Below are 24,948 nucleotides of genomic sequence, written 5' to 3' on the forward strand. Positions count from 1 at the left end.
GAAATGCCCTTTGAGTTTCATCTTCCAGTAACTTGAGATATTAAAATCCTGAAAGGCTATTTTCACTTTGATAAAAATGAGCCAAAGTGCTGGACGTACTCATTTCAACATAAATCAAAATCAAGTGTATGGCAAGAGAACAGACAACTTCCTTATTGTATCATTTAGGGCAGATTGGTACACAACTGGAAAAGGACATTATACTGTCATGGTGTGTAACAGACTTCTGATGAAGTAATGTCCATGTTTTGATACTTCAACTGAACACCACATTGCTGCATACAAAAAAAAAAAGCCTCGTCACTTACCAGCCCATACTGCCCTTATTTCACTACTATTAAGTTGTTTCATTTTTTACCAAGATTCATTTGATGAAATAAGATTAGACTGAAGAAGTTACACACGATAAACCACATAGCAAGCTCAAGCTCACAGATGCAACAGGGCAGACATGTGTTCAAATAAATTTAAAAGAAAAACATTCCCACTAGCTGGTTATCTACAAATCATTAATTGAATCATTAAATATCCATTTATTCAGGTTCACTTTTTCTCACTCTTACACAGAATACAATCTGATCTACAAAAACGTCAGCACATGACATTGGACATTTGGACATTTTGGTCAAAACATAGAAGATACCCAAAGAAATACCCAAGTGGCTTGCCTGCATGTCATTTAGCTTCTGTGTTACAAGCAATGAACCCTCCCATCTGACCCAAACATGTCTGACGCCACTTCATCCTTCTTAAGTCTCTTCTTATCCTTAACAGCTGTTTCTCTGCAAAATCAAGCAACCAACCAATCAGGTTAACACTCAGCAGTTTATGCAGCCATTCCCAAGGAGAACGCCTTGAACAAAAAAAACAAAAAAAAAATCTTAAAACTCAAGACAAACCAACTATAGTAGAAAATAAGTGATTTTAGAATGGCGTGATGGAGGGGAACAAAATCAAAATCCCGGGGAGGAAAAAACTAAACAAAAACAGAGGAAAGTGCTAGTCATTTTCAGTTGAGTTTTGCATTAGCGGATTTGTAAGTCACATAAACCAACCATCAACAACCTGGGCCACTCCTCCAGCCCCATCCCACTAAAGGTTACGCAGAGTGGGAACAGTACAGCCGAGTGTCTCTCGTCTCTCTGGAGCTCTGTGATCTGGATGCTGCGTCCAGGATCGTGGATGTAGGGAAAGATGGGCACCAGAGAAGAGTCGGGTGGCTGAAGGGCTGTAATGCTGTTTCGGGGTGCCAGCTGTACGCTTGCTCTGAGGAAAGCATGGCAACAGCGGTATCCCTTCAGGCAACATAGTGGTACTGGTTAGGAGTCTCCTTGTCACGTTCCATGTAATCTCTGTCTATGAGCGACTCGATCCGCTTCTTCAGATCGCCCGGCTGTAGAGAGGAAAGGAAGTCAGGCGCTGCTTTGTGTGTGTGCACGAATGTGTGGGATGAAAAATCTAAAAGGTAACACTTTGTATGACGACCATGTCTATAATGCATTATAAACTATATAAACTTTTAATGCGTTACAATCTCTTAAAGCAGTGTATAATTAGTTAGAAGCACTTATAAATATTCATAATGCTCTATGACAATAATCATAACACATTATAAACTCATATAAGGTCAAGCATCATAATACTTCATAATTGCTGGTCACCTTTTTTTGCAAAGACCATAGTATATTATAATTCCCATAGTTCTCTTTCTAATGCATTGTAATGTGATTATAAGTTGGTCTTAGTGGTTGCTTTAAATACAGTAAAACAAAATATAATTAAAGCACCTGATGACAACTTAGAGTAACTAATAATCATGTCATTATGATTCAAATGCTTTATAATGCGTTATGGTTACTGTTAAAAAGCCATATGAATATTTATGAGTGCTTATAACTATAACTATACAGTGCTATAAGCAGACTATAATACATTAGAAGTACAATATAATATAGACATGGGAGTCATAGAAAGTGTTACTAATCTAAATAATGAGAATAGGAAGCTTAAGATACGTCACCTTTACAGGGAACTTCAGCTGGTTGTAGAGCTCTGATACCAGTAGGTTGTGACTGAGGGTCTTCCTCATCTTCATGATGCGCACCACAGCTGCATCGATCTGATACTGACGGTCTTGAAACACACGCTCTGTAGTGCTTACCTGTTCCTCTACCTGTAAGGACAATGCGTTTAAAAATGGATAAGAACCATTCTTATGCTTATTACTGTGTCTTGTCTACATTGTGCAGCTGTAGTTGATAGCAGTATTGGCCAAGAAGAAATTCCTCTTGGGGACAATAAAATATATATTATATTATTAGAAAGAAAGAAAGAAAGAAAGAAAGAAAGAAAGAAAGAAAGAGTATTTTTACCGTTTCCTTCATCTGGATCTGGTTGATCTTGATGCGGAACAGTTTGTGTTTAAAATCATTGTTGAAGTTGAAACGGTCTCCATCTTCCACATCTTTCCCTCGAGGGTTCTTGTTGAGGACGCGTGCTTTTCCGCAGGCCAGGGACTGTAGTGTACGCCTCAGCTCTCCCTCCTCTGTGCAGGACAAGAGAGAGACTGTGATACAAAGGTACTTCTCGCACAACAGAATAGTTGTATTACATGTTTAAAGACGTGTATAACCTATGCCGGTGGCAGTGCGAATCTCCTCCACGCTGAATTCCTCTCCCTCATTAAACATCAGCAGCACCAGCGTCTGGAACAGCGAGACCTGCAGCTCCTTCTTGCCCTGCAGGATAAAGAAGTCAATGTAAGTGCAGATCAGACGTTTTCTCAGGCCATTTTGTTTCTTCTCTATGCTGCGTTAGGATGCACCATGCACTCACCTCTTTAAACTCTGCCTTTAGTACAGAGTGGCCCAGTGTGGGCTGCCACTGCAGTTTCCTCCCACTGTGCTTCCCCAGGTAGAACAGCTTGAACACCTCCTGGAGTTTTACCATCTACCAAAATATTAAGAGATTAAATTAAAAGTTAGGGATCAGTTGATGACCCTGCTAAGTTAAGAGAACATTAGCATGAAGACAAAATAGTAATACACAGTGAACCCAGGCCTCGTTTACATGCACACAAATATTCCAAGACAATATTACAAATTTGATATGGGTCATTTTATTTGCATTTTTTGGACATGTATACAGCGCATGCGGAATATGTGTCTCAACCTGTTTTTTCTTTTGGGGGGTTTGCAAGGCTGAGGTAGAGATGCATGCCCAAAATAAAAACCCTCATTACTAGTCTATTTTTAAACATTATAAAGACTTGGATATCAGCAGGGTTTTGAATACAACCTCTTTAAGAAGGTAAAGGAATGAAAGGAGGAGAAGGAGAATGTGTTCGGTCGAACAAGTTGGCCATCGGGGGAAAATTGGACAGCTACAAGTAAGCGGTATTATAAGCGGATTAGCCATGCAAACAGCTTAGTAGGAATATTGTCCTTTTCGGAATAAGGGCAAAAGAAACTGAACATTTTGTGCAAACGTTACCATGTTCTTGCCCACGTAATATAAATCAGCACATATTGTTTAAACAAATAGCCTGATGCTCATATTCTACTTAAACCACAAACATTTAAAACGGCTTCCATGACTTCATGTGCTGCTCAAGTGTATTTGTCAGCCAAAGCATAGAAATATTTACCTCTGGGGGCAGGTGGACCTCCATGGGTGTGTATGAAGGCCAGTATCCCATCGTGAGGATGTTGACAGTAAGTTCTATGTTGCTTGGTTCGCTCTGGTTCTGCATATGCTGAGTAGAAATACAATTTAAAAAACACATTTAATGACACAGCACAGTGAAATGCATAAACATACTGGAAACGTGGCATCAATATTTTGAAGTTACACACATGTTTTTTGAGTGTGTCTATGTGCCCACTACAGAGACTGAAAGTACCTGTTTGAACTGGATCATGATGTCTTTAGACAGCTCCATGTCCTTGAACATCCCCTCCAGTTTACTGGTAAATGCTGCTCCGCATTCTGGAGGAAGTCAAAACCACAAAATATCACAACTGACTTGTTCTCACGCCCACACGTGCACTCATGACGACGATGGTGATAATAAGACTTAATTGTCAGATCAAGTCTGAATTTCTTCTCGCACCACAGCAGCTCCATTCAACAAAGACAAAAAACAAGAATACATACATTTTACGTATCATTACAATAAAATTCAAGACGTTTCAGCGTCCATTTTGATCTTTGATAGTAAGCTCCATATTTCATTTTAGGGTTGACTGCACAAGAGAGTGCTTCAGTCTGACCAAATTAAATTGTGGAACCATGCATCTCTGATTTGATGGCATCAATTAGTTGTCCCTATTCAGGACATGGTTGGGGTTAGAGACAATGTTGTTGGCCAGTCTTAATATGTCATTATAATAGGCTCAGTCAGAGTTTCTCAAGGGGTTGTTCTACCATCTTTGAGCACATTTTTATTTAAGGGAGCAGTTTTTACTTCAAAAGGAAAGCAGACGATCTCAGATTGAATTTATTTTTTACTTTAGTACTTTATCTGCTATAACACTGGGTAGATGCTTTGTATAAAAGCGCTATGGTGTATTTCCCATATATGCATGAGCCAGATGAGGATTTTGATTAATGCAAGCAATAAAGTGACTTATTCAAGATATAACACTTGGCAGGGTTCAAACACATTTTCCATTTTAAATTCCATACTTTTCCAGACTGCTTGACAAATGTTTCAAATCATTTTTGTACAACTGAGTACAAAAAGCTAAATGTTTATTGGGTTAATATATTGTTTGAAATACAACTGTTAATGTAACATGTATGTTACATTAACTAATGTTGCAGCTGAAAATGCTCCACATACCCAGCAACGGATGTACACAATGCTAAACCATGTAGCTTACACACTGACACTATAAAAAGGCAGCTAACAGAGCCATGCATACAAATCATTATCTGGGTACTGCGGTGATTAGCTGAATTTAGCTTCAGTTCGTCATCTTTATCAAGCTCGCTCTTTATCAAGCTCGCTCTGGCTCAAGCTCGCTCTGGCTCAAGCTCGCTCTGGCTCAAGCTCGCTCTGGCTTAAGCTCTCTCACACGGTGGTAAACGTTTCGTCTGCGCTGGCTGCCTGTTTCAAACGCCAGATTCTAATTCTGAATTTTATATTTTAGAAAACAGCAGAAGGGCAATCACAAATATTTTCCCACAATCCCTTTTCTTTTTTCCGTACTAATCCAGATCTGGAAATGACTAAAAATCTAATTCCATAGTGCGTAGTAACCCTGACTTTGGACTCACCATGTTTGAGCTTGGAGAGCATGGACTTTTCAGCGTCAACAGAAGCACTCTTGCCGACCAGCAGACGCTTGGCCAAGTCCTTCTTGTAAAAAGCTTCAAACACATCTTTTCCTGGAGGGAGAGAGAACGCCGATCAAAAGGTCTCATCAAAGTGTAACACGCTTCATAGTGGTTAGTAATACTATTGGCTGAGAAAGCAAACATTCACCACACACACAGATGTGTAACTGACCGTGTATGAAACGGAAGATTATCATTATCTTATCCAGGATTCTCTCCAGCTCTTCCTCTGTAGCCTCTTTGTTCCCAGCTCTTAACTTAGAATCCACATATTTAGCTGGATGGGAAGCAATAACCAAGAGAGCCGTTATCACATGCTGGAACTAATGAAAACCATATTAAAATGTATGTATCTTGTGTCATTTATTTGCCTGACCCACCAATAAGTTCAGCAGGTTTGTTGGGCCTCTTGTTGATAAAGGTCTCAAAGGCCTCCTTCATGGCGTTAATGAATCCCTCATTCCGCACAAAGCAGCTCTGTGCCACGTTGTCCATCTTGTCCTTGAAGTCCAGCAGTTCTTGCACCATGTCCTTGTCTTTCTCTGGAGTACATACAATCTCTCCACCGAAGGACTACGACCAGAAAACGTTTTATCAAAGTGTAAATGCCTTTCTCAGACATATATAAGGCATGGACACACGTTTGTCTTGATGTTAATAATTTGTGTTGTACGTCTACATATATGTTGGTTGAGCTATGTTTATACCTTAATGTAATCCCTCCAGAACTGCAGCAGTGTTGGAAGTCCACCCTTCACCTTGCTGAAGAGCTGGTAGAGGAGGGACAGCTCGGTCACACGATTCCCATCCAGAAGGATGCTCAGACCTGGCACAAAGATAATACAAAATAATACACTATTATTGCATGTGAATATAAAACAATTAGAATAATTCAACTGCATTTTAACAATTAGAAATGGAAAGTTTCTGGATGTACACAGCTGTACAAGGAGGGTAGATAAATGCTTATAAAGCAGATCAATTAAATGCGGTCGGTTAACATTTAAAGCAGCAAACAAAACCTGTGCATGATTTATCGAGAAGGTGGGGCAACTAACAATGTAATGGAAACCAAATAATGAACACCACAAACTACAGCCTCCATATTACCAGAGTGGAATTAATAAACAAAAATTGTACATAATAAGCTTCACAAATGTATTATATATAGCCACACACAAACACACGTGCTAATGTCGAGGCCTTGAACTCTTTAAAGCAGACGTACCTTTTTGTAGCATTGCTGTCATGTGTTCTCCTAAAAGTTGTTTCTCAACACAGCTAATCAGTGGTTTCCTGTGAATAATGAGGGAGAACAAATACAAAATGTATCCAAAAACTGGAATAGATGCATACATATTCAAAGTGTTCAATTTCCCCCCTGACATTTCTTCACAGCAAATCTTCCAGGTTAAGTATCTTAATTATTTGTTGAAAGCTAATGAAAGCTGGGGTTACAACTAAAGTTCTGGAGTCATGTGTTTAAAAGGTTTAAAACAGATTTTTACACTATTAGACATTAGACATATTGTATATAGCTACTAAGTTTTCAATTATGTGGGGGTGTAAAAAACAAACAAACAGAATAAAGTATTAAGAATTGCTACGAAGACGTTAAGTGAACTTAACGCAGTGCTTTGTACAGGACATGTAAGGAGTCACTTGACACTATAATTCACCATTTGTCTATAAAACAGATCTGTGCAAATACACCAGGGTCTGTATTTATATATTTAAAGAAGCCTCTAATGGTATTGTTCCATAGGTACACCCTGTATTAGTGTTTGGAAAGAAATGATAATGAATGGTTATTTAAGTTTACTTTACTTCTTCTCTTTTATAACGGTTGGTATGCACATGAGGCGTCTTTTCTGATTGAAGGTGTCAATTATGGAATAATGTCTATCTATAAGCGTCTTTGTGTACCTTGAAAAGCGCTATATAAATTAAATGTATTATTATTATTATCTCGCATATGTGACATGATTTTTGCTTAAGTGATATGTTATGATAATTGAACATTTACTGAGTGCTCTGGTCGAGGTAGCTCATGATACGATCATTCTCCTCCTCCAACCGACGAGCCACATGGTGCAGGTACTCGGGCACCTGGACACATACAAACGCACATATTCAGAGCAACAGCAGATGCTAGTATTAAGTGTATGTCAGGTTACTGATGAATAAATCATTGAACCATTAATAGTCTCGCTTACATCTCTCTGCTGCATCAGCCGCTGCCCCTCTGCTGCATACAGCCGATTGGTCTCAATCAAAAATCTCTCCTCAAAGGAGTCTTTGTAAACCTTAACACAAGTTAGAGTCAGGATGTAAAAACAATGACATATACGCAGTCTATGTTCTAATAGTTAGGTTACTAATACAACAGGCGATCAGGTACCTGTAGGTCTGACAGCATGCCCAGCAGGCTCCGGATCAGACTCCGGTCTACTGTCTCTCCATTTCGCTCGAGTTCTATTTGCTCCAAAATGCCGTCTACTGTGCGCTTCTGAACTCCACTGTCACTTACAATGTGGGTACGAAAGAGTTCCAAGCCAGTGTCCCTGCAACATATACATAACATCAGCCTCCTAAGTACTCCTTAACAAACAGAATAATCTGCATAAACTGTAACTTTACCAGATGGAGGGGAGTAGGGAGTTCTGAAGAACATAGGTACGATCCAGGAAGAGAAAGATACTTCGGATCATTATCTATGAAGAGAAAAACAAAAACAGTCTTAATAAAGGAAACTTTCCTACACGTGGGACAGTATTGATACGCATATCTGTCAAACGTCAAACTTACAGTTTGCCTGCAGTGATCCTGCCAGCAGCGATTCATTCGCTTCAGGAAGGAAAGGTTGTCCAAAGACTCTGTGAGCTCATGTTAAAGACAAATCTTCCATTCACTCATGTCAAACCAACATTTTGAATAAGCGTACTTTACATTACCCTGTGGTTTGGCAGCATGAATAAACCTCTTAGGTCTCCCTTCTGGGCTCAAAAAGATTGTGTTCAAGCTGGGTAAAACGAATGGTTTTAAGTCTTATCTGTAGTAAGCATGTTGAGGGTCTTATTTTAAGTCCAGTTTGCCTGAAAACAAAGTCAAAAACCAGCTTTAATGCAACTGACATTAAATAAATTATAGGTCCTATAATTGGATTGAGTTAATCAGTGACTTGTTGTTTTATTGTAATATATGTCAGACATCTTTAAAACCAACTGCCAGTGACAGCCACTGCTTGTTAAAGCCCTATTGTTTAGGATTTGGAAATATAAAGCTGTCAAATTTGCGGTGTATTGACCTCTTGTGAGCAAAGACTGCAACAACGCCTGAGGTCTACCAGGAGAGCACAGACTTCCTCAATTGAGTTGAAAGCTGCCAATAAAATACAACATATAATACAACTCCAAACAAAGCCGCAGGTTTATGATAGAATGAGCACTGCATTTGGATTTGATCGCAGCAGTGTGTTACGGTTGGCTGACTGTCTTCTCCTATTATGAATAATCGGCTGCTTGATCTAAAAAAGGACCTCTAAATGAACATACCTGCAGCATAGTATTTAACAGCAAGCTGAGAGCGGGATAAATACAGATTGTTGACTGTTGATTGATGACAGAACATGTAAATATACATCCGATTTGTCCCAACATCAGTAAATGTTTCCACAGGTTCAGCACATAGCTAGCCTGATGTGGTTGTGCACACAAAAAAAGGATATTCTCTAAACTGTTGGATCTGGGCCTGCACGTGATCTTCACAGACTTGCCGTAGCTGCTTGTACAGCGTGGGGGAGACTTTATACGAACAGAGGTTTTCTACCGCCTTCAAGAAAAAGAGACAAGGAAAAGAGACAAACAGTAAAGTGAAAACTTGTAAACATGGTTTCTTGATTCAAAGCTATTTTTGGTTATTTATTACAAATTATTAACAGTGTACGTTTTAATGACCTTTGCTACAAGTTTATTTTAACACTGAAATGCACCATTTACAACTTCAATTCTGTACAGTACAATCTGCTGAAAGATTATGTGTCAAAAATGATATGTGAGAGTTCTGTTGAACTATTTCTGACACATTTCTAAAAACCAAGTGTAAAAAGACAGACAGACATCACACCTGATAGAGCTCTTCCAGATTGTACTTGATAGAGGTGCTGTTTTGGATGGCACCCACTGCATCTCGTAGCTTCAGCCAAGTATCCTCAGTGTAGTTTTCGGCTAATTTTGGCCTGTCTGTTACAAAAAAACAGCAACAATGTTCATTTATACACATTGGGAACTGCCAAACAAGCTAACAGGAACTCATTAATGCGAATGAAACAAGATCAGCAAACCTGGTTTTTAATTAGTTTTTATGGTCTGAGAAGTGCCTCCTACACCACACACTTTGAAGGTCAGAATGTAAATACACATTTTTCATGGCATAAGGTGCAGCTTTATTTTGAGACTTTTGCTGAGTTATTCCATCTCTGGTATACATATTAGTCTTTATTAGGACCTGAAGCAGGCTCCTATACACAATTCTTTGCTGGGACTGAAGTTGTGAGAGGCTTTTAAAAACATCACACCCCATAAAAATCCATGCATCAAGCAAAAACAACTAACTCACTGGGAGATGTAAGCATGTGTGATTACAAAAACAAAGCCTGACATGTACTAATCAGAACATTTTAGGTTAAAAAAAAAGAAGAAAAAACATGTACACGACCCACAGACAAGTTTTTTTTTACAGTATGATCTAAAAGTTACATTATCTGTTGTATTAAGATACATCGATGTAAGTGATGCTGTTAGATAAAGAGATGAAAACGATCAGTGACGGTACCTTTGAAATTTTTGATCACTAATTTTTTTGAAGCGCCACTCTTGCTGGAGGCCACGGCGGAGGTCCTGGCCATCCCGTTGGTGTTGTGCTCCGTTAAAGCGGAGAAGCTGGCTCTCTTGTCCTGTCGGGTGTCCTCTGCCATTATCAGATTAGCCCTTTGGCTTAACGCTGTATGCTTCAAGTGTTTTCTGGTTAGTTACTGTTAGATTGTCCAGTCGCCTGTTTATTATTTACTGTCAGAAACACAGACTCTTTGTTGAACCAGTTGTCTTTGGTGAACAGCGCAGACAGCCGCAGTGTATTTAAAACACATTTACAAACAACACACTGACTAACGTTGGGTTAATAAATCAGAAAAACATAACTACCGTCAGCTAAGTAAACAGATATCTAATGTTAGCTAACAGTGTGTTATCTGAAACTGTAGCACACTTTAGCTACCAGCTCCCGTCTTCTCCTCAACACTTAAGCTTTTTTTAGGAAAACGTTAGTCCATGCCAGTCTTGACTACTTACAGAGTTCAATTATTGTATTTTTGCGACAGTAAAGAAACAAGTAAAAGCGTCATAGTTAGCGTTGATATAACAGACCCATGTTATTGGTGGCTTTCTTTACCTACATAACGTTAGCTAGCTAGCACAACAAAATGGCTTTTCTCAGACAGTTCAGTTGGAGAGGTGCATCCTGGGTGAAAAGCGGCCGAGTTGCGTTCAGAGACAGTTTGACCTTTCATTGTTAGTTACAGTTATTTAGTTTTAGGTTTGTTTTGGAGTTCTCAAAACATTAAATACAATTACAACATTAATTTATACTGCGCAGTTAGTGGACAAGAACATCTTGCAGGTGAAGTTATACAAGTATTTGTACAAGTACTATTTGTTTTATTTATTATTATTACTATTATTAGAATCATGCATTAAGATCAAAATGTACCAAAAGTAAAAATACTGCAAAGTTACTGCAACTAACAATTATTTGTATTGATTATTCTTAGGATTACTGTTTTCGATTAATTAGTTTAGCCTATGAAAGGCAATTTTGGAAAGCCCTTTTAGTGTCTGACCAACCTAAAGATATTCGATTAAATACCACATGAGAGAAAGAAAAGCAGCAAAACCAAACAAATGACAAACTTGAACCATCAAATATTTGGCATTTTTGTTTGAAGAATTATTCAAACAATTAACTGATTATTAAAATAGTCGATCGATTCATCAATTCATCAATTCATCAATTAATCGACTACTTGTTTCATTCCTAATATAGGCCTATATTATATTACTGGATTATAATTAGTGATGCACTAATGTGTAAATGACTTTAATGTTGCAGCTGGTAAAGATGGAGCTGATTCAAACCATGTCTCTTAAACACTGTTACCAAGACAGTCAAATGTTTAAGGAACCAGAAGATATTAGGGGGCTCCACTGATATTTTGTGTCTGTAAAATGTTCAATTTACAACTCATTAGACCGACAAACCTTGTTCAAACAAATATTGCACTTTTTACTCCACTACATGTATCTTTAGTTACTTAATAATATAGTAATAAACACGTAATCGATCATATATTATTATAGGTAAGATACAATTGTATTGATCTCTTGGTGCAATTTACAAGCTATCACTGAAAAGTGATGAACACATTAAAGCATTAATAATTATAATTCAATAATATAACAAATACTATTCTGAAATGACCTGTTGTGCAGAATGACTACGTTTACATGTTGTATATTTTATTTCTAATACTTTTTTACTTTTACCATTTTGAATGCAGGAATGCATCTGAACACTTCGTCCACCTCTGACTATGTTTTATTTATATTTTCGTATTTAAGAAGTCAGTTTGAAATGTGTTGAGAAATCTATCAACTTTTCTCCTTGTTTGATGGTCTTGAACGCACCCCTGTACCACCTGCAGCCAGCAGGAGTTTCAGTGCAAATGGGCGGCGTTTTATACTGGACAAGGAATACCTAAACGCTCCCGATTCAAGCTGTAATTTCCACCTGTCGGCGCGGTGCCGACCCAACCACCATGGCTATATTGTTCAACTTTCCATATATGTCGTGGCGGCTCTTTTTGGAGTAGTTCGCCTGTTTGTGGTGATCCGGCCTGCCGTCCTGAACGCTGTCTGAAGCGGTAGGTATGCTAACAGATCCTGGAGAAACTAGGGAGGGAGCATCATCTCAAGGGAAGGGCAGGCCGGTTGGAAACTAATGTTAGGTGCTTATTCTTTGGACATGCAGCCAGCGAGACACATAATTAAAAACCCTTCTTTAGCCACATTGAACATCGAGCTCAGCGTTAAATAGCTAGCTAGCATTGGCATCACTGGTCTTTTAAAGCTAATGTTAGCCTAGATAGCTCGCCCTTAAACTACCTAATATAATCAATTAAAATTTGACCACGACTTGCTGACACACTTAATCTACTTTACCATACAAACACAATACTCTACCACTAGACCGCCAGTGTTAACCGGTTAACTTTGTTTTGGTACTGCCGTTAGCTTCTATGGATGTGTCAAGCTAGCTAGCGTGATTAGCTGTCACTACTTTAGCAACGTTACGTTACATGAGAGAGTGTGTTAGCTAATGTTTTCAAGAACTGCTGAAAATAATAAATCCATCCTAATGAGACTCAATATAATTACTGTCTAGGAAAGATGACTCATTTAGCTTCAAGACATAACATAGGAGATTTGTGTAAGGATGCGAATTAACTATACAATTGTAGTGAAGGAGCTAAATTACCATAACAGGACAGACATTGAAGATATCTTCACCATTCAGTGTCTAAGGAAAGAAATATTTATTTTTATTAGTCATTTATACATAACTAATTATATGTATGTGTCCACAACGTTTTAAACGCATAACACTTTCACGTGTTGACGGTAAATCCTCAACAAACCCTTAGCTAAATCATAGTCCTAATATGTAAACATGTATTGTAATCTGTAATCATCATCATCATCATCCCACAGCCAAAGGCTCAATGCCAGATCTTCTGGCGCCCAAGCGAGGTTATATAAGGCTGCTAACAACTCTTTGCATTTGAATTATTAGGCAATTAATTGTTTGATCTATAAAATACCAGTACATTGTAAGAAATGTTTCCCAGAGCCCAAGATGATGTTTTAATGATGAGCAAAAGTAATTTCGATTTTTTTTTTTGTCTGCAGTTTTGTTGATGCCTGTCTGCTTTGTATCATCTAGTGTAGATGCCTTGACTGAGATGAGTGTGAAGGCTTTTGAGCTAGTCCCCGCTGTGGAGCGAGATCTCCTCATGGGCGACAAGGCTCGCATCAACATCGAGTGCATTGAATGCTGTGGAAAGCACTTGTACATGGGCACCAATGACTGCTTCATTCACCACTTCCTGCTGGACGAGGTCACTTCCTCCAAAGGGAAACTGAGCTACTCTGCTCAGAAGCTGCTGCACAAATATCTTGGCCTCAAGAAACCAGTTGCTGAGTTGCGTGCTGCCTCCGCTTTGGAGCGTCTAATTGTGCTTTGCGATGGAATAGTGTTCCTGGTCGACATGGTGACACTGGAGACCGTGCCGTCGGCAGCAGGAGGTGGAGCCAAGATCAGAGGTGTGGCAGCGTTCTGCGTTAATGAGAACCCGGTTAACGGTGATCCGTTCTGTGTGGAAATGGGTGTCCTCTCCTCCAAGCGGCGGACGGTGCAGATTTACATGGTGTATGAGGACAGAGTGCAGCTGGTCAAAGAGGTGACCACTCCCGAACAACCCTGTGCCATCAGTGTTGACGGTTACTTCTTGTGCCTGGCCCTCGCTACACAGTACATGATTCTGAACTACAACACAGGAGCCTCCCAAGACCTCTTCCCTTACAACAGTGAAGAGAGGAGACCCATTGTGAAGAGGATCGGCAGGGAGGAGTTCCTCTTAGCAGCACCAGGTGGTCTGGGTAAGTCAGGACAAAAACAGATCTTTAAAAGCATTCAATTCAATTCCCTCAGAAGAAGAGGCCTTTAGAAGTTATTACAAAGTCATAAACGTAATGTAAAAAGGTTGTGAATATTTCTTCTTGGTATGTTGCTGTGAGCTGCCGCTAGATGTTATGATAGAGATCTAAAAACAAGTGAGACTGAGTCAGAGAGTGACTGAAACTTTGTGTTTTACAGCAGGGAAGTACTGTCAAATGTGATACTAATGTCCATTAATTAATTTAATTAATAAATAATTGTATGCCTTAATGTCCCTACTGGTTTTCCACAATTCTTCTACCTGTATGACCGTGATAATATTCTTTATTAATGGAGCATTTTCGAAATCCGTGTCATATATCATCAGGTTTTAAAAACGGAAAACAATTTGGTGTGATCTTTATTTTTAATTTTGTGAACATTGCAGAAATTAAAGAATTGGTGATTTTTAATTTTTAATTAGTTTGTACCCATTAACAGTTTCATGTTGCACTCAATGATTGCAACTAACACATTTATGACACTTTCACGTATTGATTATTTTGTTTTAATTTATGCACAGTATCTTTCATGCAGTCAATTATTCTTAAGACTCTAAAACCTCCATTATTTTCAGACAGTATGCATCTGCTTTTCTTTAAATTGAGTATTTGTTGACTTACTAGAGTGTTTGCATGACATATCCGTGTTTGTCTTTTTTAATTGTTTCTCTGAATCCTCCCCCAGGAATGTTTGCCAATGCAGAAGGAGTATCTCAGCGAGCTCCGGTCAACTGGTCAGAGAGCGTGATTGGTGCTGCTGTGTCTTTTCCGTACGTGGTGGCTTTGGATGAAAGCTTTATCACCGTCCACAGCATGTTAGACCAACAGCTAAAACAAACCCTTTCATTCAGGGATGGACACATTCTGCAAGACTTTGAAGGTATCTTCACATATTGGACAACTTATTTCGTCTAATCAAAACCATATTTACCAAAATAAATCAGAAGGAGGGATTTTATCTAATAGATGTTCATGCAATGTGCAGGTTTTAATGGTCACAAAGGTTAACTACAAGCTCAACCATGTTACTATTTATGATATTTTTCAGAATCTTTCAGGGTGTAAAAGGTGTCAGCCACAGGAATAAAATCTATTTGAGTCTGTTTGTTATATATTAACAAGCCACTTGTTGTGATATCACAATGCTTGTTAGTGGCTGTTTGAGAGTGTTAAAGTTCTGACCTGTGAGTGTTGTGTGTTTTTTAGGAAAGGTCATTCTGGCTTCCACTAAGGCGGTGTATGTCCTGGTACCCCTGCCCCTCGAGAGACAGATCCAAGACTTACTGGCCGGTCACAGAGTGGAGGAGGCGCTCATCCTCACAGAGGGAGCGCAGCAAAATATTCCAAAAGACAAGTTCCAGGTAAGAAACTGTGTGTTGTTTTTGACTTTATGGCTGAACTATGTCGAAAAGATGACGTCATGTGTGATTCAGGGGCCATACAATGATACTGGCATCACTTTTAACTAATGATAATATGATAACGCTGCCTGAGCTGCGATCTTTAATGTAAACTATGACATTATTGACAGTATTTCTCTAAACTAAAAAAAACACTTGTTTCATGTATTGTCACTTCCTACTTGTACAGATTTTGCACAAAAGAATCCTCCAGCAGGCGGGTTTCATACAGTTTGGCCAACTTCAGTTTTTGGAAGCAAAAGAACACTTCAGGTAAGAGTCCGACTGAGTGTTAGTTGTTTGTTAAACTACCTGTTTTGTCGTGGGATTAAACTGTCTGAATTTAGCAAGTACCATTCAGGTCCCATGTTTTCCTAGAAAGGTTTTATGTATACTTTTGTATTTTAACTGATATTACTCACCCTCACATACAAGGCCATGTTGAGCAGTGCTTGTTCAAGAATTTAAATGAATTCACTTAAAATAAATTGTTAACCCTTGAACAGCAATCACTCAAGTCGTATTCATGTTTTCCAATTCCTATTCTTCTGTCTTCATAGCCTGTTAATTCATTTTGACTTGAGCTTTTCTTCCATGGCGAAAACCTTTTTGTAGAACACTGCAAGAAACTTTCTTAACACCCGTCTTTCACAGAACAACCAATTTTGGTTACTTGACCAAAGTTGTTACCCCATAAGTAGCCATAACTGTTTCTCCACCAACTACTACTACTACTCATGCACCTTAGTGGGAACCTTTAGTTCCCAATCTTTGTAATTAGTTTATAACTTTATAAATGCCTCTGCGCAGCAAGTTACGCTTCAAGTCGTGTGTATTTTCTTGTTTGAAAGTTTGGCAAAGGAACTTTGAATTAATTTTTATTTAGTCTCTTAACGTTTACTTTTCTGCCATACCAATGCACATTATAACAAATGTTGAAGATTGTGCAACCTATGAGATGTTGTGTGCCTTCTATAACTGCTTTTAGTTACTCTAGTCCCTGGCTTGTAGTTCTTGATTGCTTCACTCATTATCACCCCCCCTCTACCTTTTTTATATTTGCAGGAAGGGTCAGCTGGATGTGCGGGAGCTGATATCCCTCTACCCACTGTTGCTGCCCGCGTCCTCTTCGTTCACACGCTGCCACCCTCCTCTCCATGAGTTTGCAGATCTCAACCACTTGGCACAGGGCGACCAGGAAAAAGTGCTGCGATGCAAGAAATTCCTTATCAGTTATTTGGGCGAGGTAAATTAAGTGGGGAAATGTATACATATATGCATACTTTTGGAGTGAGTTCACTTGTCAGAAGTATTTGTAATGTTACAAATGTACATAATGTGTTTCTTATCGCCACACACAGGTACGGAGCACAGAGGTGGCCAATGGCTGTAGAGAGGACGTGGACACTGCGCTGTTAAAGCTGTATGCTGAACAGGATCATGACAGCCTTCTAGACCTGCTAGCTTCAGACAACGCCTGCCTACTAGCAGACAGCATCCCATGGCTGGAGAAATATCACAAGTGTGTATTCTAGATTTTTTGGGTTGCTAGAGATAAGTTGGAAGATAAGTTTATTCTTCTTATTATTACAGAAAGAAAATCTCTGTATTTTAACAGACATTTTATAATTCAAAGATGCTCTCACACAAATATAATTAATCTGAAACCGTATTCACACATTTTTAAATTGTGACTGTAAATCCACTGCTTGATAAAGAGTGATCAGGGTGAAATGGTACTCTCCATTTGATTGTGTCATAAAACTGTAATTAGCAGGACAATTGGGGACCATTTTATTAATTAATTAATTGGGGAGCCAATTTAATTAATTTGTATAAAAACATATTCTCCAGTGAGTGGCTTTGCTTCATTTTCTGTCTTTTTCTTTTTCTCCCTCGTAGATATTTTGCACTTGGGCTGCTCTATCATTATAATGGTCAGGATTCGGCAGCACTTCAGGTATGTACACCTAAAACGAGTCTCAGTCTCATCAGCAGCAGCATGTTTCACGTATTTAACGTATTCCTTCTTTATTTGTTCGGACAGTTGTGGATTCGCGTGGTAGATGGGGATTTGCAGGACTCCACAAGATCTGGCCTTTATGAGTACATTGTGGACTTTCTCTGCTCCTGCTCCAACCTGGACCTTGTATGGAAGTATGCAGACTGGGCCTTGCAGAAGGATCCCACCGTAGGTTACCAGGACTTTTAAATGACCTCAAAAACTTGACTTTTTATCTCGTGTACATTTCAAATAAAAATGTAATCGGTGGCCCTCGAGTAACAGAAGAGGAAAAAAACGTGCAAATTAAAAAAATTATATAATTTAAGATGCACATAAGTGTAATTATACAAATCTAAAAATAAGTAACAATTCTCTGCAGTCCACATTGAACATTGGACAATTGAATGCAAAACAAAAGTACAGGATGGCAGGAGAGGTGGGATCTTCTTCTCAGTGCTCTCAAACCATTTCTTCTGTTCCTTTTTCAATAAAAATAAGTTCTTATTGAGCTTCTTCATATTTACCACCATACAACTCCATTCATGTGTGGCTTGAATAGATCAGAAGCAGAAAGACTTAATGTGCTTTTTTTGCAGTACGTCTGTTCTTGTAACACTGACTATCTTATTGTGCATGCTTTTGCCTTCATGCCAGATTATCATTTTATGCCATTATTTTCTCATTTGGGTAAATAAATGAAGTGGTAGAGCTATAGTCGTAACCCTTTCTTTCCCTTTTTGATCATAGATAGGTGTCCACATCTTTACTAAGAGGCCTGCCAGTAAAGATCTACCAGACCTGAACCCTGATGATGCCATCACTTACCTGGGGAAGCACAGCCAGCCGCTGCTTCTCTACCTGGAACACCTGGTGCTGGAGAGAAGGATGAAGGTACAATAAAACAGATACAAATATCAGCTGGGGGTTTGTGCTGAGAGAGAGCCTGGTTCAGCTCTCGGTGGCATCGAGTGGTTGGCTTTGTCCTTGAGCAATACACACAAAATATGTACGAGACCCAGAGTTGCTGTGTTGTAGCTGAACCAAACTAACCTTGGTTATAAGTAGAGGAATTTCCCAGCCGTGTCGGTTCTCCAAAGTAATAACTTGCGTTATTACCATAGATCTATTTAGATATGAACTGCAACACTCTCACTATTGACCACGCTTTAAATCTGTAGCGAGTCACATGACACGGTGGTTTTCACTGTCCCTTGACTTCCTCCTACAACCCTGATGTGAAGTTTGTTTGCCTTTTTTAAAGCCTATGTACATTCAATTTCGATCTGGCTCCTCACAGTAGTCCTGCAACATTTAAGTACTGGAAGTATGAATGTTTATGAGTTTTTAAAACTTAATTTAAGATAATTTCTCTTGGAGTGCTCTGCTCACTCTGAGAAGTCGTCCAGTACAACAGTTGGTTACATCATGCTCCTCTGTACTACATGAGGAATAACAGCCTTTCTTATGGGCATATCGGTACTTGTTATGAAGGTGGATCCTGTTGGTATACAACGCTGTCTTTCTTTTAATGCCTCCATAAATAACGTTATGCCCTCGGGACAACCACGGCCAGAGGCGTTGTGTTTTTGTGTTGTCCGTCCGTCCGTCCCGTTCTCGTCAATACGATATCTGAGGAAAGCATTCAGGGAATTTCTTCAAATTTGGTACAAACGTCCACTTGGGCTCCAAGATGAACTGATTAGAAATTGGTTGTCAAAGGTCCAGGTCAATGTGACCTCAAAACTCAAGATGATGCTAATTCTGATTATTATAATTATTTCACACAAATATCTAATGGGTTAAAAGTGTTGACATTTTCGACAGACATAGATGTAAACTGCAACTAGACTGGTTGGTGTAGTTTGAGCCCATCTTTAATTAACCTTCAGATCAAGCTAAATAGAAAAAGGCTGCTTAATCAAGTTAGTATTGCAATTTACAATAAATGTGAACATAGTCTCTTTAAGATAACTGTTTCTGCTCTATCTCTTTACATCCAAGCACCTCCCCATTGAATTCCGATAGTTTTCTTCCATGTTTGTGATGCAGAAAGAGAAGTTCCACACGCACCTGGCCGTGTTGTACCTGGAGAGGGTCTTGTCACTGCTGTCGAAGTCGCCAACGGATGAAGAGCGGCTCACCAGAGCTAGAGAAAGGCTCCAAGCTCTGCTCAGGGAGTCCAACCTTTACCGTGCACAGTTTCTTTTAGGTGAGCCACAAGTCTCAAGATGCCACGACATTTATATATTTTATTTTTAAGATGGATCTATTTTTGTGTAAACTTTGATGTAATGATGTTCAGCTTGTTATAGTACAACTGATAACCATGTCATCTTAGACTAAACGCATATCGTATGACAGATTGTAGCATTATAAATGCAATGCAGACTCCTTGATAGCAAGGTGTGATTGTCCAAAGTCACAAAGAGAGATCATTGTGCAGGTTTCAACGCTTAATATTTCATGTTCTCCTGCTCTGTTTAGGTAAGATGGAGAACTGTGAACAACTGCTGCTAGAGCGTGCAACACTACATGGAAAATTGGAGGAGCATGATAAAGCTCTGCACATATTGGTACACAAGCTGAGAGACTACCAGTCTGCTGAGGCCTTCTGTATATGGGCCTCTTCTTGTCGGGATTCTTCTTACCGACAGCATCTATTTCACCTCCTCTTGGGGGTGTATCTAGACCGAAGCCTTCCTGAAAAATCCCAGGAAGCAGCAGGGGGTGGAGACCTGGAGATGGCGGCAGTGGATCTCCTAAATCGGCATGGCGAGGTGTTCGATGCAGTCCGTGTCCTGCGCATGCTTCCTGAGGGCTGGTCACTGCAACTGCTCCGGCCCTTTCTGGGTCGAGCCATCAGGGCCAATATGCATGCCTGCCGCACCTCCCAGATCGCTGTTGGGCTAGCCCACTCTGAAAACCTTCAACTGCTGCATGACAGGGTGAGAAAAACATGACAAAAAGCATGCAAGTAAATTCCTACTAACTGCTAAACTTGTTTTGCTGTAATGTTTTACAGGCTTGGGTACAACACCATCATTTATTAGATGTTTTTTGTTTTGTTACCAATTTTGTTATTTAAAGCGGTGGTTCCCAAACTTTCTGTGGCCAGGGCACTGCTGTATTCATATCTGTGCAAAATCCCCTCTATAACATATAGTATCACTGTTCTCACTCTGTGAATTTGTTTTTAGCCTAGTCCTTGTAAACTAGCTATTCTCCTTCACACTAGCAGAGAGCCTGTGTCACACTCTAATATTTCCCACCATGCGCAAATGGCTAAAATTATTGTTTTATTTATATTTAGGACAAAGCACAAAGACCTATTGTTTCTATATTGTGAAATAAGTGTGTAGGACAAAGTACCGATAAAGTACAGTGTTTCCCTGTGCTGCACCCCCCCCCCCCCCCCCCCCTGAAATTCAAGATTTTTTTGTGTACGCACACACACGCGCGCGTACGCACGCACACACACACACACACACACGCGTACGCACACACACACGCGCGTACGCACACGCACACACGCGTGCACACACACACACACACACGTGCACACACACGCGTGCACACGCGTACACACACGCACACGCGTACACACACGCGTACACACACGCGTACACACACACGCGCACGCACGCACACACTTTGGGAACCACTGATTTAAAGGATAAGATTATTTGTTTCACAACAGCACTGATAATATTAATAATTAATGGATGGATTCATCATGAGTAAACCAATTTAATAATGAATTAACAACTGCAGTAGAGCTGCCGTTTAATCAATCGACAGGAAATTGATTTGCATTTATTTGTATTATCTATTTGATTGTTTTAGGCATTTTTCTTTTAAACAAATTGAATTGATGAAATTAATTTCTTTGTCATGAATTACTTTGAATTTCTTTTATAAGTAGCTAATATAACTGGTTTCTCAAAAACATAAATTAGGGAGTGAGTGATGTATACTGTACAGGAAAGGTAACCTGTCAACAGATTAGTATTGACACATGCTGAGGAGCATTTATTGTCTATAAAATAATAATGTATAATACAAAATAATAATATAAAATATTTCACGCTCTCATTTAATTGTAACACCTGTAGTGTTATTGTTGTGCTCATTACTGCTTTAAGTCATTCTAACTCTACTTTCATGTATTTTCTCCTCAGTTGAAAGACCGGAAGAAACCAATCGTTGTGTCTGAAAAAAAAGGGTGCCACCTGTGCCACAACACCTTCAGTGAGCCGGACGTGGTGTGTCTGCCAGGTGGAGTGCCTGTCCACACTCACTGTGTCGCCCAGAGAGTGAGAGACTCTCCCACAAAGAGACGGTTAACTAATAGCAGTAACCATACGTGATACTTGACCCTGTAAACTACCCTGTGAGCTGTGAGGCACCAAACTAAAGGACCGTGGGGATAACAAAGAGCACAGAACACCCATTGCCATAGTAAAGTCTGCTGTGGAGTTAATGAGAAATGCAAAGAAAGCTGTGTGTATGTGAGTATGTGTATGTGAGAGTGCAAGGGAGAAACGGAGGATTTCTTCTATTTATTCCTGTGCCGCAATTATACCACACTGTCAGACTGCAAGTTTTTAATAGAAGTAAGAAACAACAGCAAAGTCAGCCGGCCCATTTATCCACTTAAACAGATAATGAATTAAAGAAAGGCCCCTGTGCTTATCTGTGTGGTTCAGGACTGTACAGGTCATCGAATTTGAGAAACTGCTTGAACTACAGAAAACAAAATATTTAAAATCTGTTGCAAATATTTCTGAAGCATGCGTAGTATTACCACTCTTACAATTCTGGTCTAATCCCCTCATATAGGTATTGTATTAATATTGTCCTGACTTGCACATTGCCGTGTTAGCTTTTTTTTTTTTTAATGTCAAATACTACATGGAATCATCAGTACGGATGGAAATGGAGTCTTTTATGTCAGTCTTTTACTCTGAGATCTGATCTCGCTGCTGCTAAGGATCCAGACTTATTAGTGAACAGAGTTAGGAAACAGTGTGTCTGTGGCGCAACAACAGTGTAAAACACTACATGAAATTATGACTCAAACTACTTCAAGGACCCTCAGACTGACCCTCTAAACACAAATCAAATAATCTTTACTGATAATATGTCAGCAGATGTGGAGACTATCATCAAACCATGTGAAATCAAGCTCCATACATTTTGGCTGGTTTTGAGTAACACATTAAATCCATCGAGAGGGATCTTCAACGCTCGCCTGCTCTCATAGATCCATTTTGCTTGTTGGACTAGAGAACGTAGTGGTAAAGTTATAGTTAATTTTAAATTCTATCGACGCAAAACAAATGTCAATCAGTGGAAAACCTAAATAATATTTAGAATTTAAGTTTGCCAATTTGAATGATGTGTGATAATTGTAAGTAATCTTGGTCATTACTACTTATGGGTTATTCAGGTATTTTTTCACAGTTTATATATTGTGATGTAATAGATTTCCATTTTTATATAAGCTGTAAAAATGTATTTGACCACAAGAGGGCAGTAGAGTGTAATTTATTTGAAACAAATCAAATGTACTTTAATGGAAATTATTTCATGGTAATCTTTATCATTATTCTAATAAATGCCTTGGATTTCTTTCATGGTTAAAAAGAACGACAGCAAATATATTGTTTGGAACGAATACTCCAAACCTGTCACATCTTTTTCTTTCAGATTTTTAAACACATACTCTGGTTTTGTTTAAAGGACATGCTTTGAAAGTCAACTGTGCTATTATGAAAGATGAAAAGTGTACAGAATTGGCATGGCACAGATTGAGCAGGCAATGAGGATGAATTTCTACCCCATTCCTTACCAAAGTAACCAATGACTCGAAAAATGTCTGTCTCATAATGCATGATATTGCACTGCACATAACTCCTCAGCTTTTATTAATTTATGGGAATTAAGAGAAAAAAACATTTACAGCTCTGATGGTCTAAGAACAACATGTGGCTTGATGCATATCTCTTATAACTGCTTTAATCTTTTCACCATGACACACCTCCCAAAAACAGAAAGAAGTGGAAGTATTATATCGTAGGAAGTCCTAAAATTGTTAACAGGTTTGTCATCACAGGAGACCACATTGTCCTTCGGTGTTTTAACAATAGAGCACAGCTTGGACCTCATAAGTGTTTCTCCCAGACAGACTTAATTTATGGCAGATGCATAATCTGTGTTGCTAAATTGTGTGAACAGTCAGAAATCAGGGACGTATTCTTAAATTTCTGCTGGAGGTGAAGCTTTGCTAAAAAGATGTTTATGTCAAACTATCTCGCTTTGAAAAAGTGTGTTAGACGAGCTGGCAGAGGACGCATGAATTTCATTAAAGAGCATTTAGAGAAAAGCCAGACAAAAACTAAACATGTTATGTAAAGCTGCTGTACACAGAATACACTCATTATAAAGTTAAATCATTGTGTACCTCCATGTTTTCTTTTTCATAATTAACACTTGTCTCTTGTCCTAGATATGTGTCTCGCACTGAAGATGCCCACCCAGATTTACAGTTATAAATAAAAAGCAATATTGATGATGGTAACTTCTCTAAGATTAGAAGACGTGACGATGAATCTTTACCCCTTACACACTACAAACTGTGTACAAGATATTCATTAAAATTTTGTCTGAAAAAGAAAATTGGTCAGTATTCCCAAAAACAAGCCTCCATCCACTATAATTTTCTTTTAAAAACAAGCAAAAAGAACATAAGTGTGTCTCCTCAGTTTATTTTGAACTTTACAATTGTCCAACGTTCCTAAACACATCACTGTTGTGGGGTTTGCTTGTTTTTCTGGTGCCTGTGCTGTTGTTGCTAGCCTTCTGTAATTGCATTACATTTCTGTGAGGGAACTTTGTGCAAACATGGGACTATTTTTCGAACATGGAGATCTGAATAGTGTTGATTCTGTTGGCTTGAGTCACTTTCTATGACAGAAATTCACAGCTTATGCACAGCATCTTTCTATCTGAACAGTTTAAGTGTATCTTGCTTAAAGGCCTCTTAACCATGACATCAAATAATTAAAAAATACAGTACAGTTGTGTGAAAAGAAAGTACAACTATTGTATTTTATAAATATATGTATACTGGTATGTATATACTGCATTTGTACTTGTTTGTTGCTTTCTAAATCAATGTGGATGGAGTGTACAAACAGTAAATCCGTCCCATTTTAATAAACATAAAACTATATCAACTCATGGAGTCTCAATTTCACACCTAAAGGTAATTCCCATATGTGTTTTGGCATGACTTGTGTTTTCCTCTCTTGTAATGGCGTTTGACAATGAACGTGCTGCGGGTTTAAATGTGACAAAACATTATTAAAGG

The 24,948-nt window shown here is 38.9% G+C and overlaps 2 protein-coding genes across 6 annotated transcripts; one reads left to right on the plus strand and one right to left on the minus strand.

The window, feature by feature from the left end:
• Window positions 1-517: 517 nt before the first annotated feature.
• On the minus strand, window positions 518-10,850 carry cul4a (cullin 4A). The gene is made up of 20 exons (XM_029456454.1): window positions 10,174-10,850; window positions 9,466-9,581; window positions 9,068-9,171; window positions 8,149-8,218; window positions 7,981-8,054; window positions 7,742-7,904; window positions 7,557-7,646; window positions 7,367-7,449; window positions 6,569-6,636; window positions 6,048-6,166; window positions 5,721-5,913; window positions 5,513-5,617; window positions 5,281-5,391; window positions 3,902-3,987; window positions 3,647-3,754; window positions 2,836-2,949; window positions 2,633-2,738; window positions 2,373-2,545; window positions 2,021-2,173; window positions 518-1,393 (listed from the first exon to the last, which is right to left on the minus strand). The coding sequence occupies exons 1-20, from the start codon at window positions 10,313-10,315 to the stop codon at window positions 1,298-1,300; spliced, it is 2,274 nt and encodes a 757-aa protein (XP_029312314.1). The 5' UTR covers window positions 10,316-10,850; the 3' UTR covers window positions 518-1,297.
• Window positions 10,851-10,857: 7 nt separating this feature from the next.
• tgfbrap1 (transforming growth factor, beta receptor associated protein 1) lies at window positions 10,858-24,814 on the plus strand. 5 transcript variants are annotated; one of them, XM_029456422.1, is made up of 14 exons: window positions 10,858-11,016; window positions 12,098-12,316; window positions 13,401-14,111; window positions 14,857-15,051; window positions 15,378-15,532; window positions 15,762-15,844; window positions 16,637-16,817; window positions 16,933-17,093; window positions 17,474-17,531; window positions 17,619-17,762; window positions 18,324-18,467; window positions 19,626-19,785; window positions 20,061-20,521; window positions 21,755-24,814. In XM_029456422.1, the coding sequence occupies exons 3-14, from the start codon at window positions 13,415-13,417 to the stop codon at window positions 21,941-21,943; spliced, it is 2,628 nt and encodes an 875-aa protein (XP_029312282.1). In that variant the 5' UTR covers window positions 10,858-11,016; window positions 12,098-12,316; window positions 13,401-13,414; the 3' UTR covers window positions 21,944-24,814. The 5 variants fall into 5 exon arrangements, 4 of the variants coding, with proteins under 4 accessions (XP_029312282.1, XP_029312299.1, XP_029312292.1 ...); XR_003834148.1 differs by lacking the exon at window positions 10,858-11,016 and having other exon boundaries at window positions 12,072-12,316; window positions 21,755-22,084; window positions 24,085-24,814; XM_029456439.1 differs by lacking the exon at window positions 10,858-11,016 and having other exon boundaries at window positions 12,072-12,320; window positions 13,396-14,111.
• Window positions 24,815-24,948: the final 134 nt, after the last annotated feature.

The sequence above is a fragment of the Cottoperca gobio genome, chromosome 3 (assembly GCF_900634415.1).
Source record: "Cottoperca gobio chromosome 3, fCotGob3.1, whole genome shotgun sequence".
Taxonomy (NCBI): Eukaryota; Metazoa; Chordata; class Actinopteri; order Perciformes; family Bovichtidae; genus Cottoperca; species Cottoperca gobio.

Excerpts from the sequence above, each read along its gene's own strand:
- cul4a (XM_029456454.1), bottom strand. The coding sequence starts at position 10,315 with ATGGCAGAGGACACCCGACAGGACAAGAGAGCCAGCTTCTCCGCTTTA. Across the intron at positions 3,988-5,280 it reads GCTCTCCAAGCTCAAACATG|AATGCGGAGCAGCATTTACC; the intron begins GTGAGTCCAAAG and ends GACTTCCTCCAG. Across the intron at positions 2,950-3,646 it reads AGGTCCACCTGCCCCCAGAG|ATGGTAAAACTCCAGGAGGT; the intron begins GTAAATATTTCT and ends ATATTTTGGTAG.
- tgfbrap1 (XM_029456422.1), top strand. The coding sequence starts at position 13,415 with ATGAGTGTGAAGGCTTTTGAGCTAGTCCCCGCTGTGGAGCGAGATCTC. Across the intron at positions 16,818-16,932 it reads TTATCAGTTATTTGGGCGAG|GTACGGAGCACAGAGGTGGC; the intron begins GTAAATTAAGTG and ends CGCCACACACAG. Across the intron at positions 17,763-18,323 it reads CCTTGCAGAAGGATCCCACC|ATAGGTGTCCACATCTTTAC; the intron begins GTAGGTTACCAG and ends TTTTGATCATAG.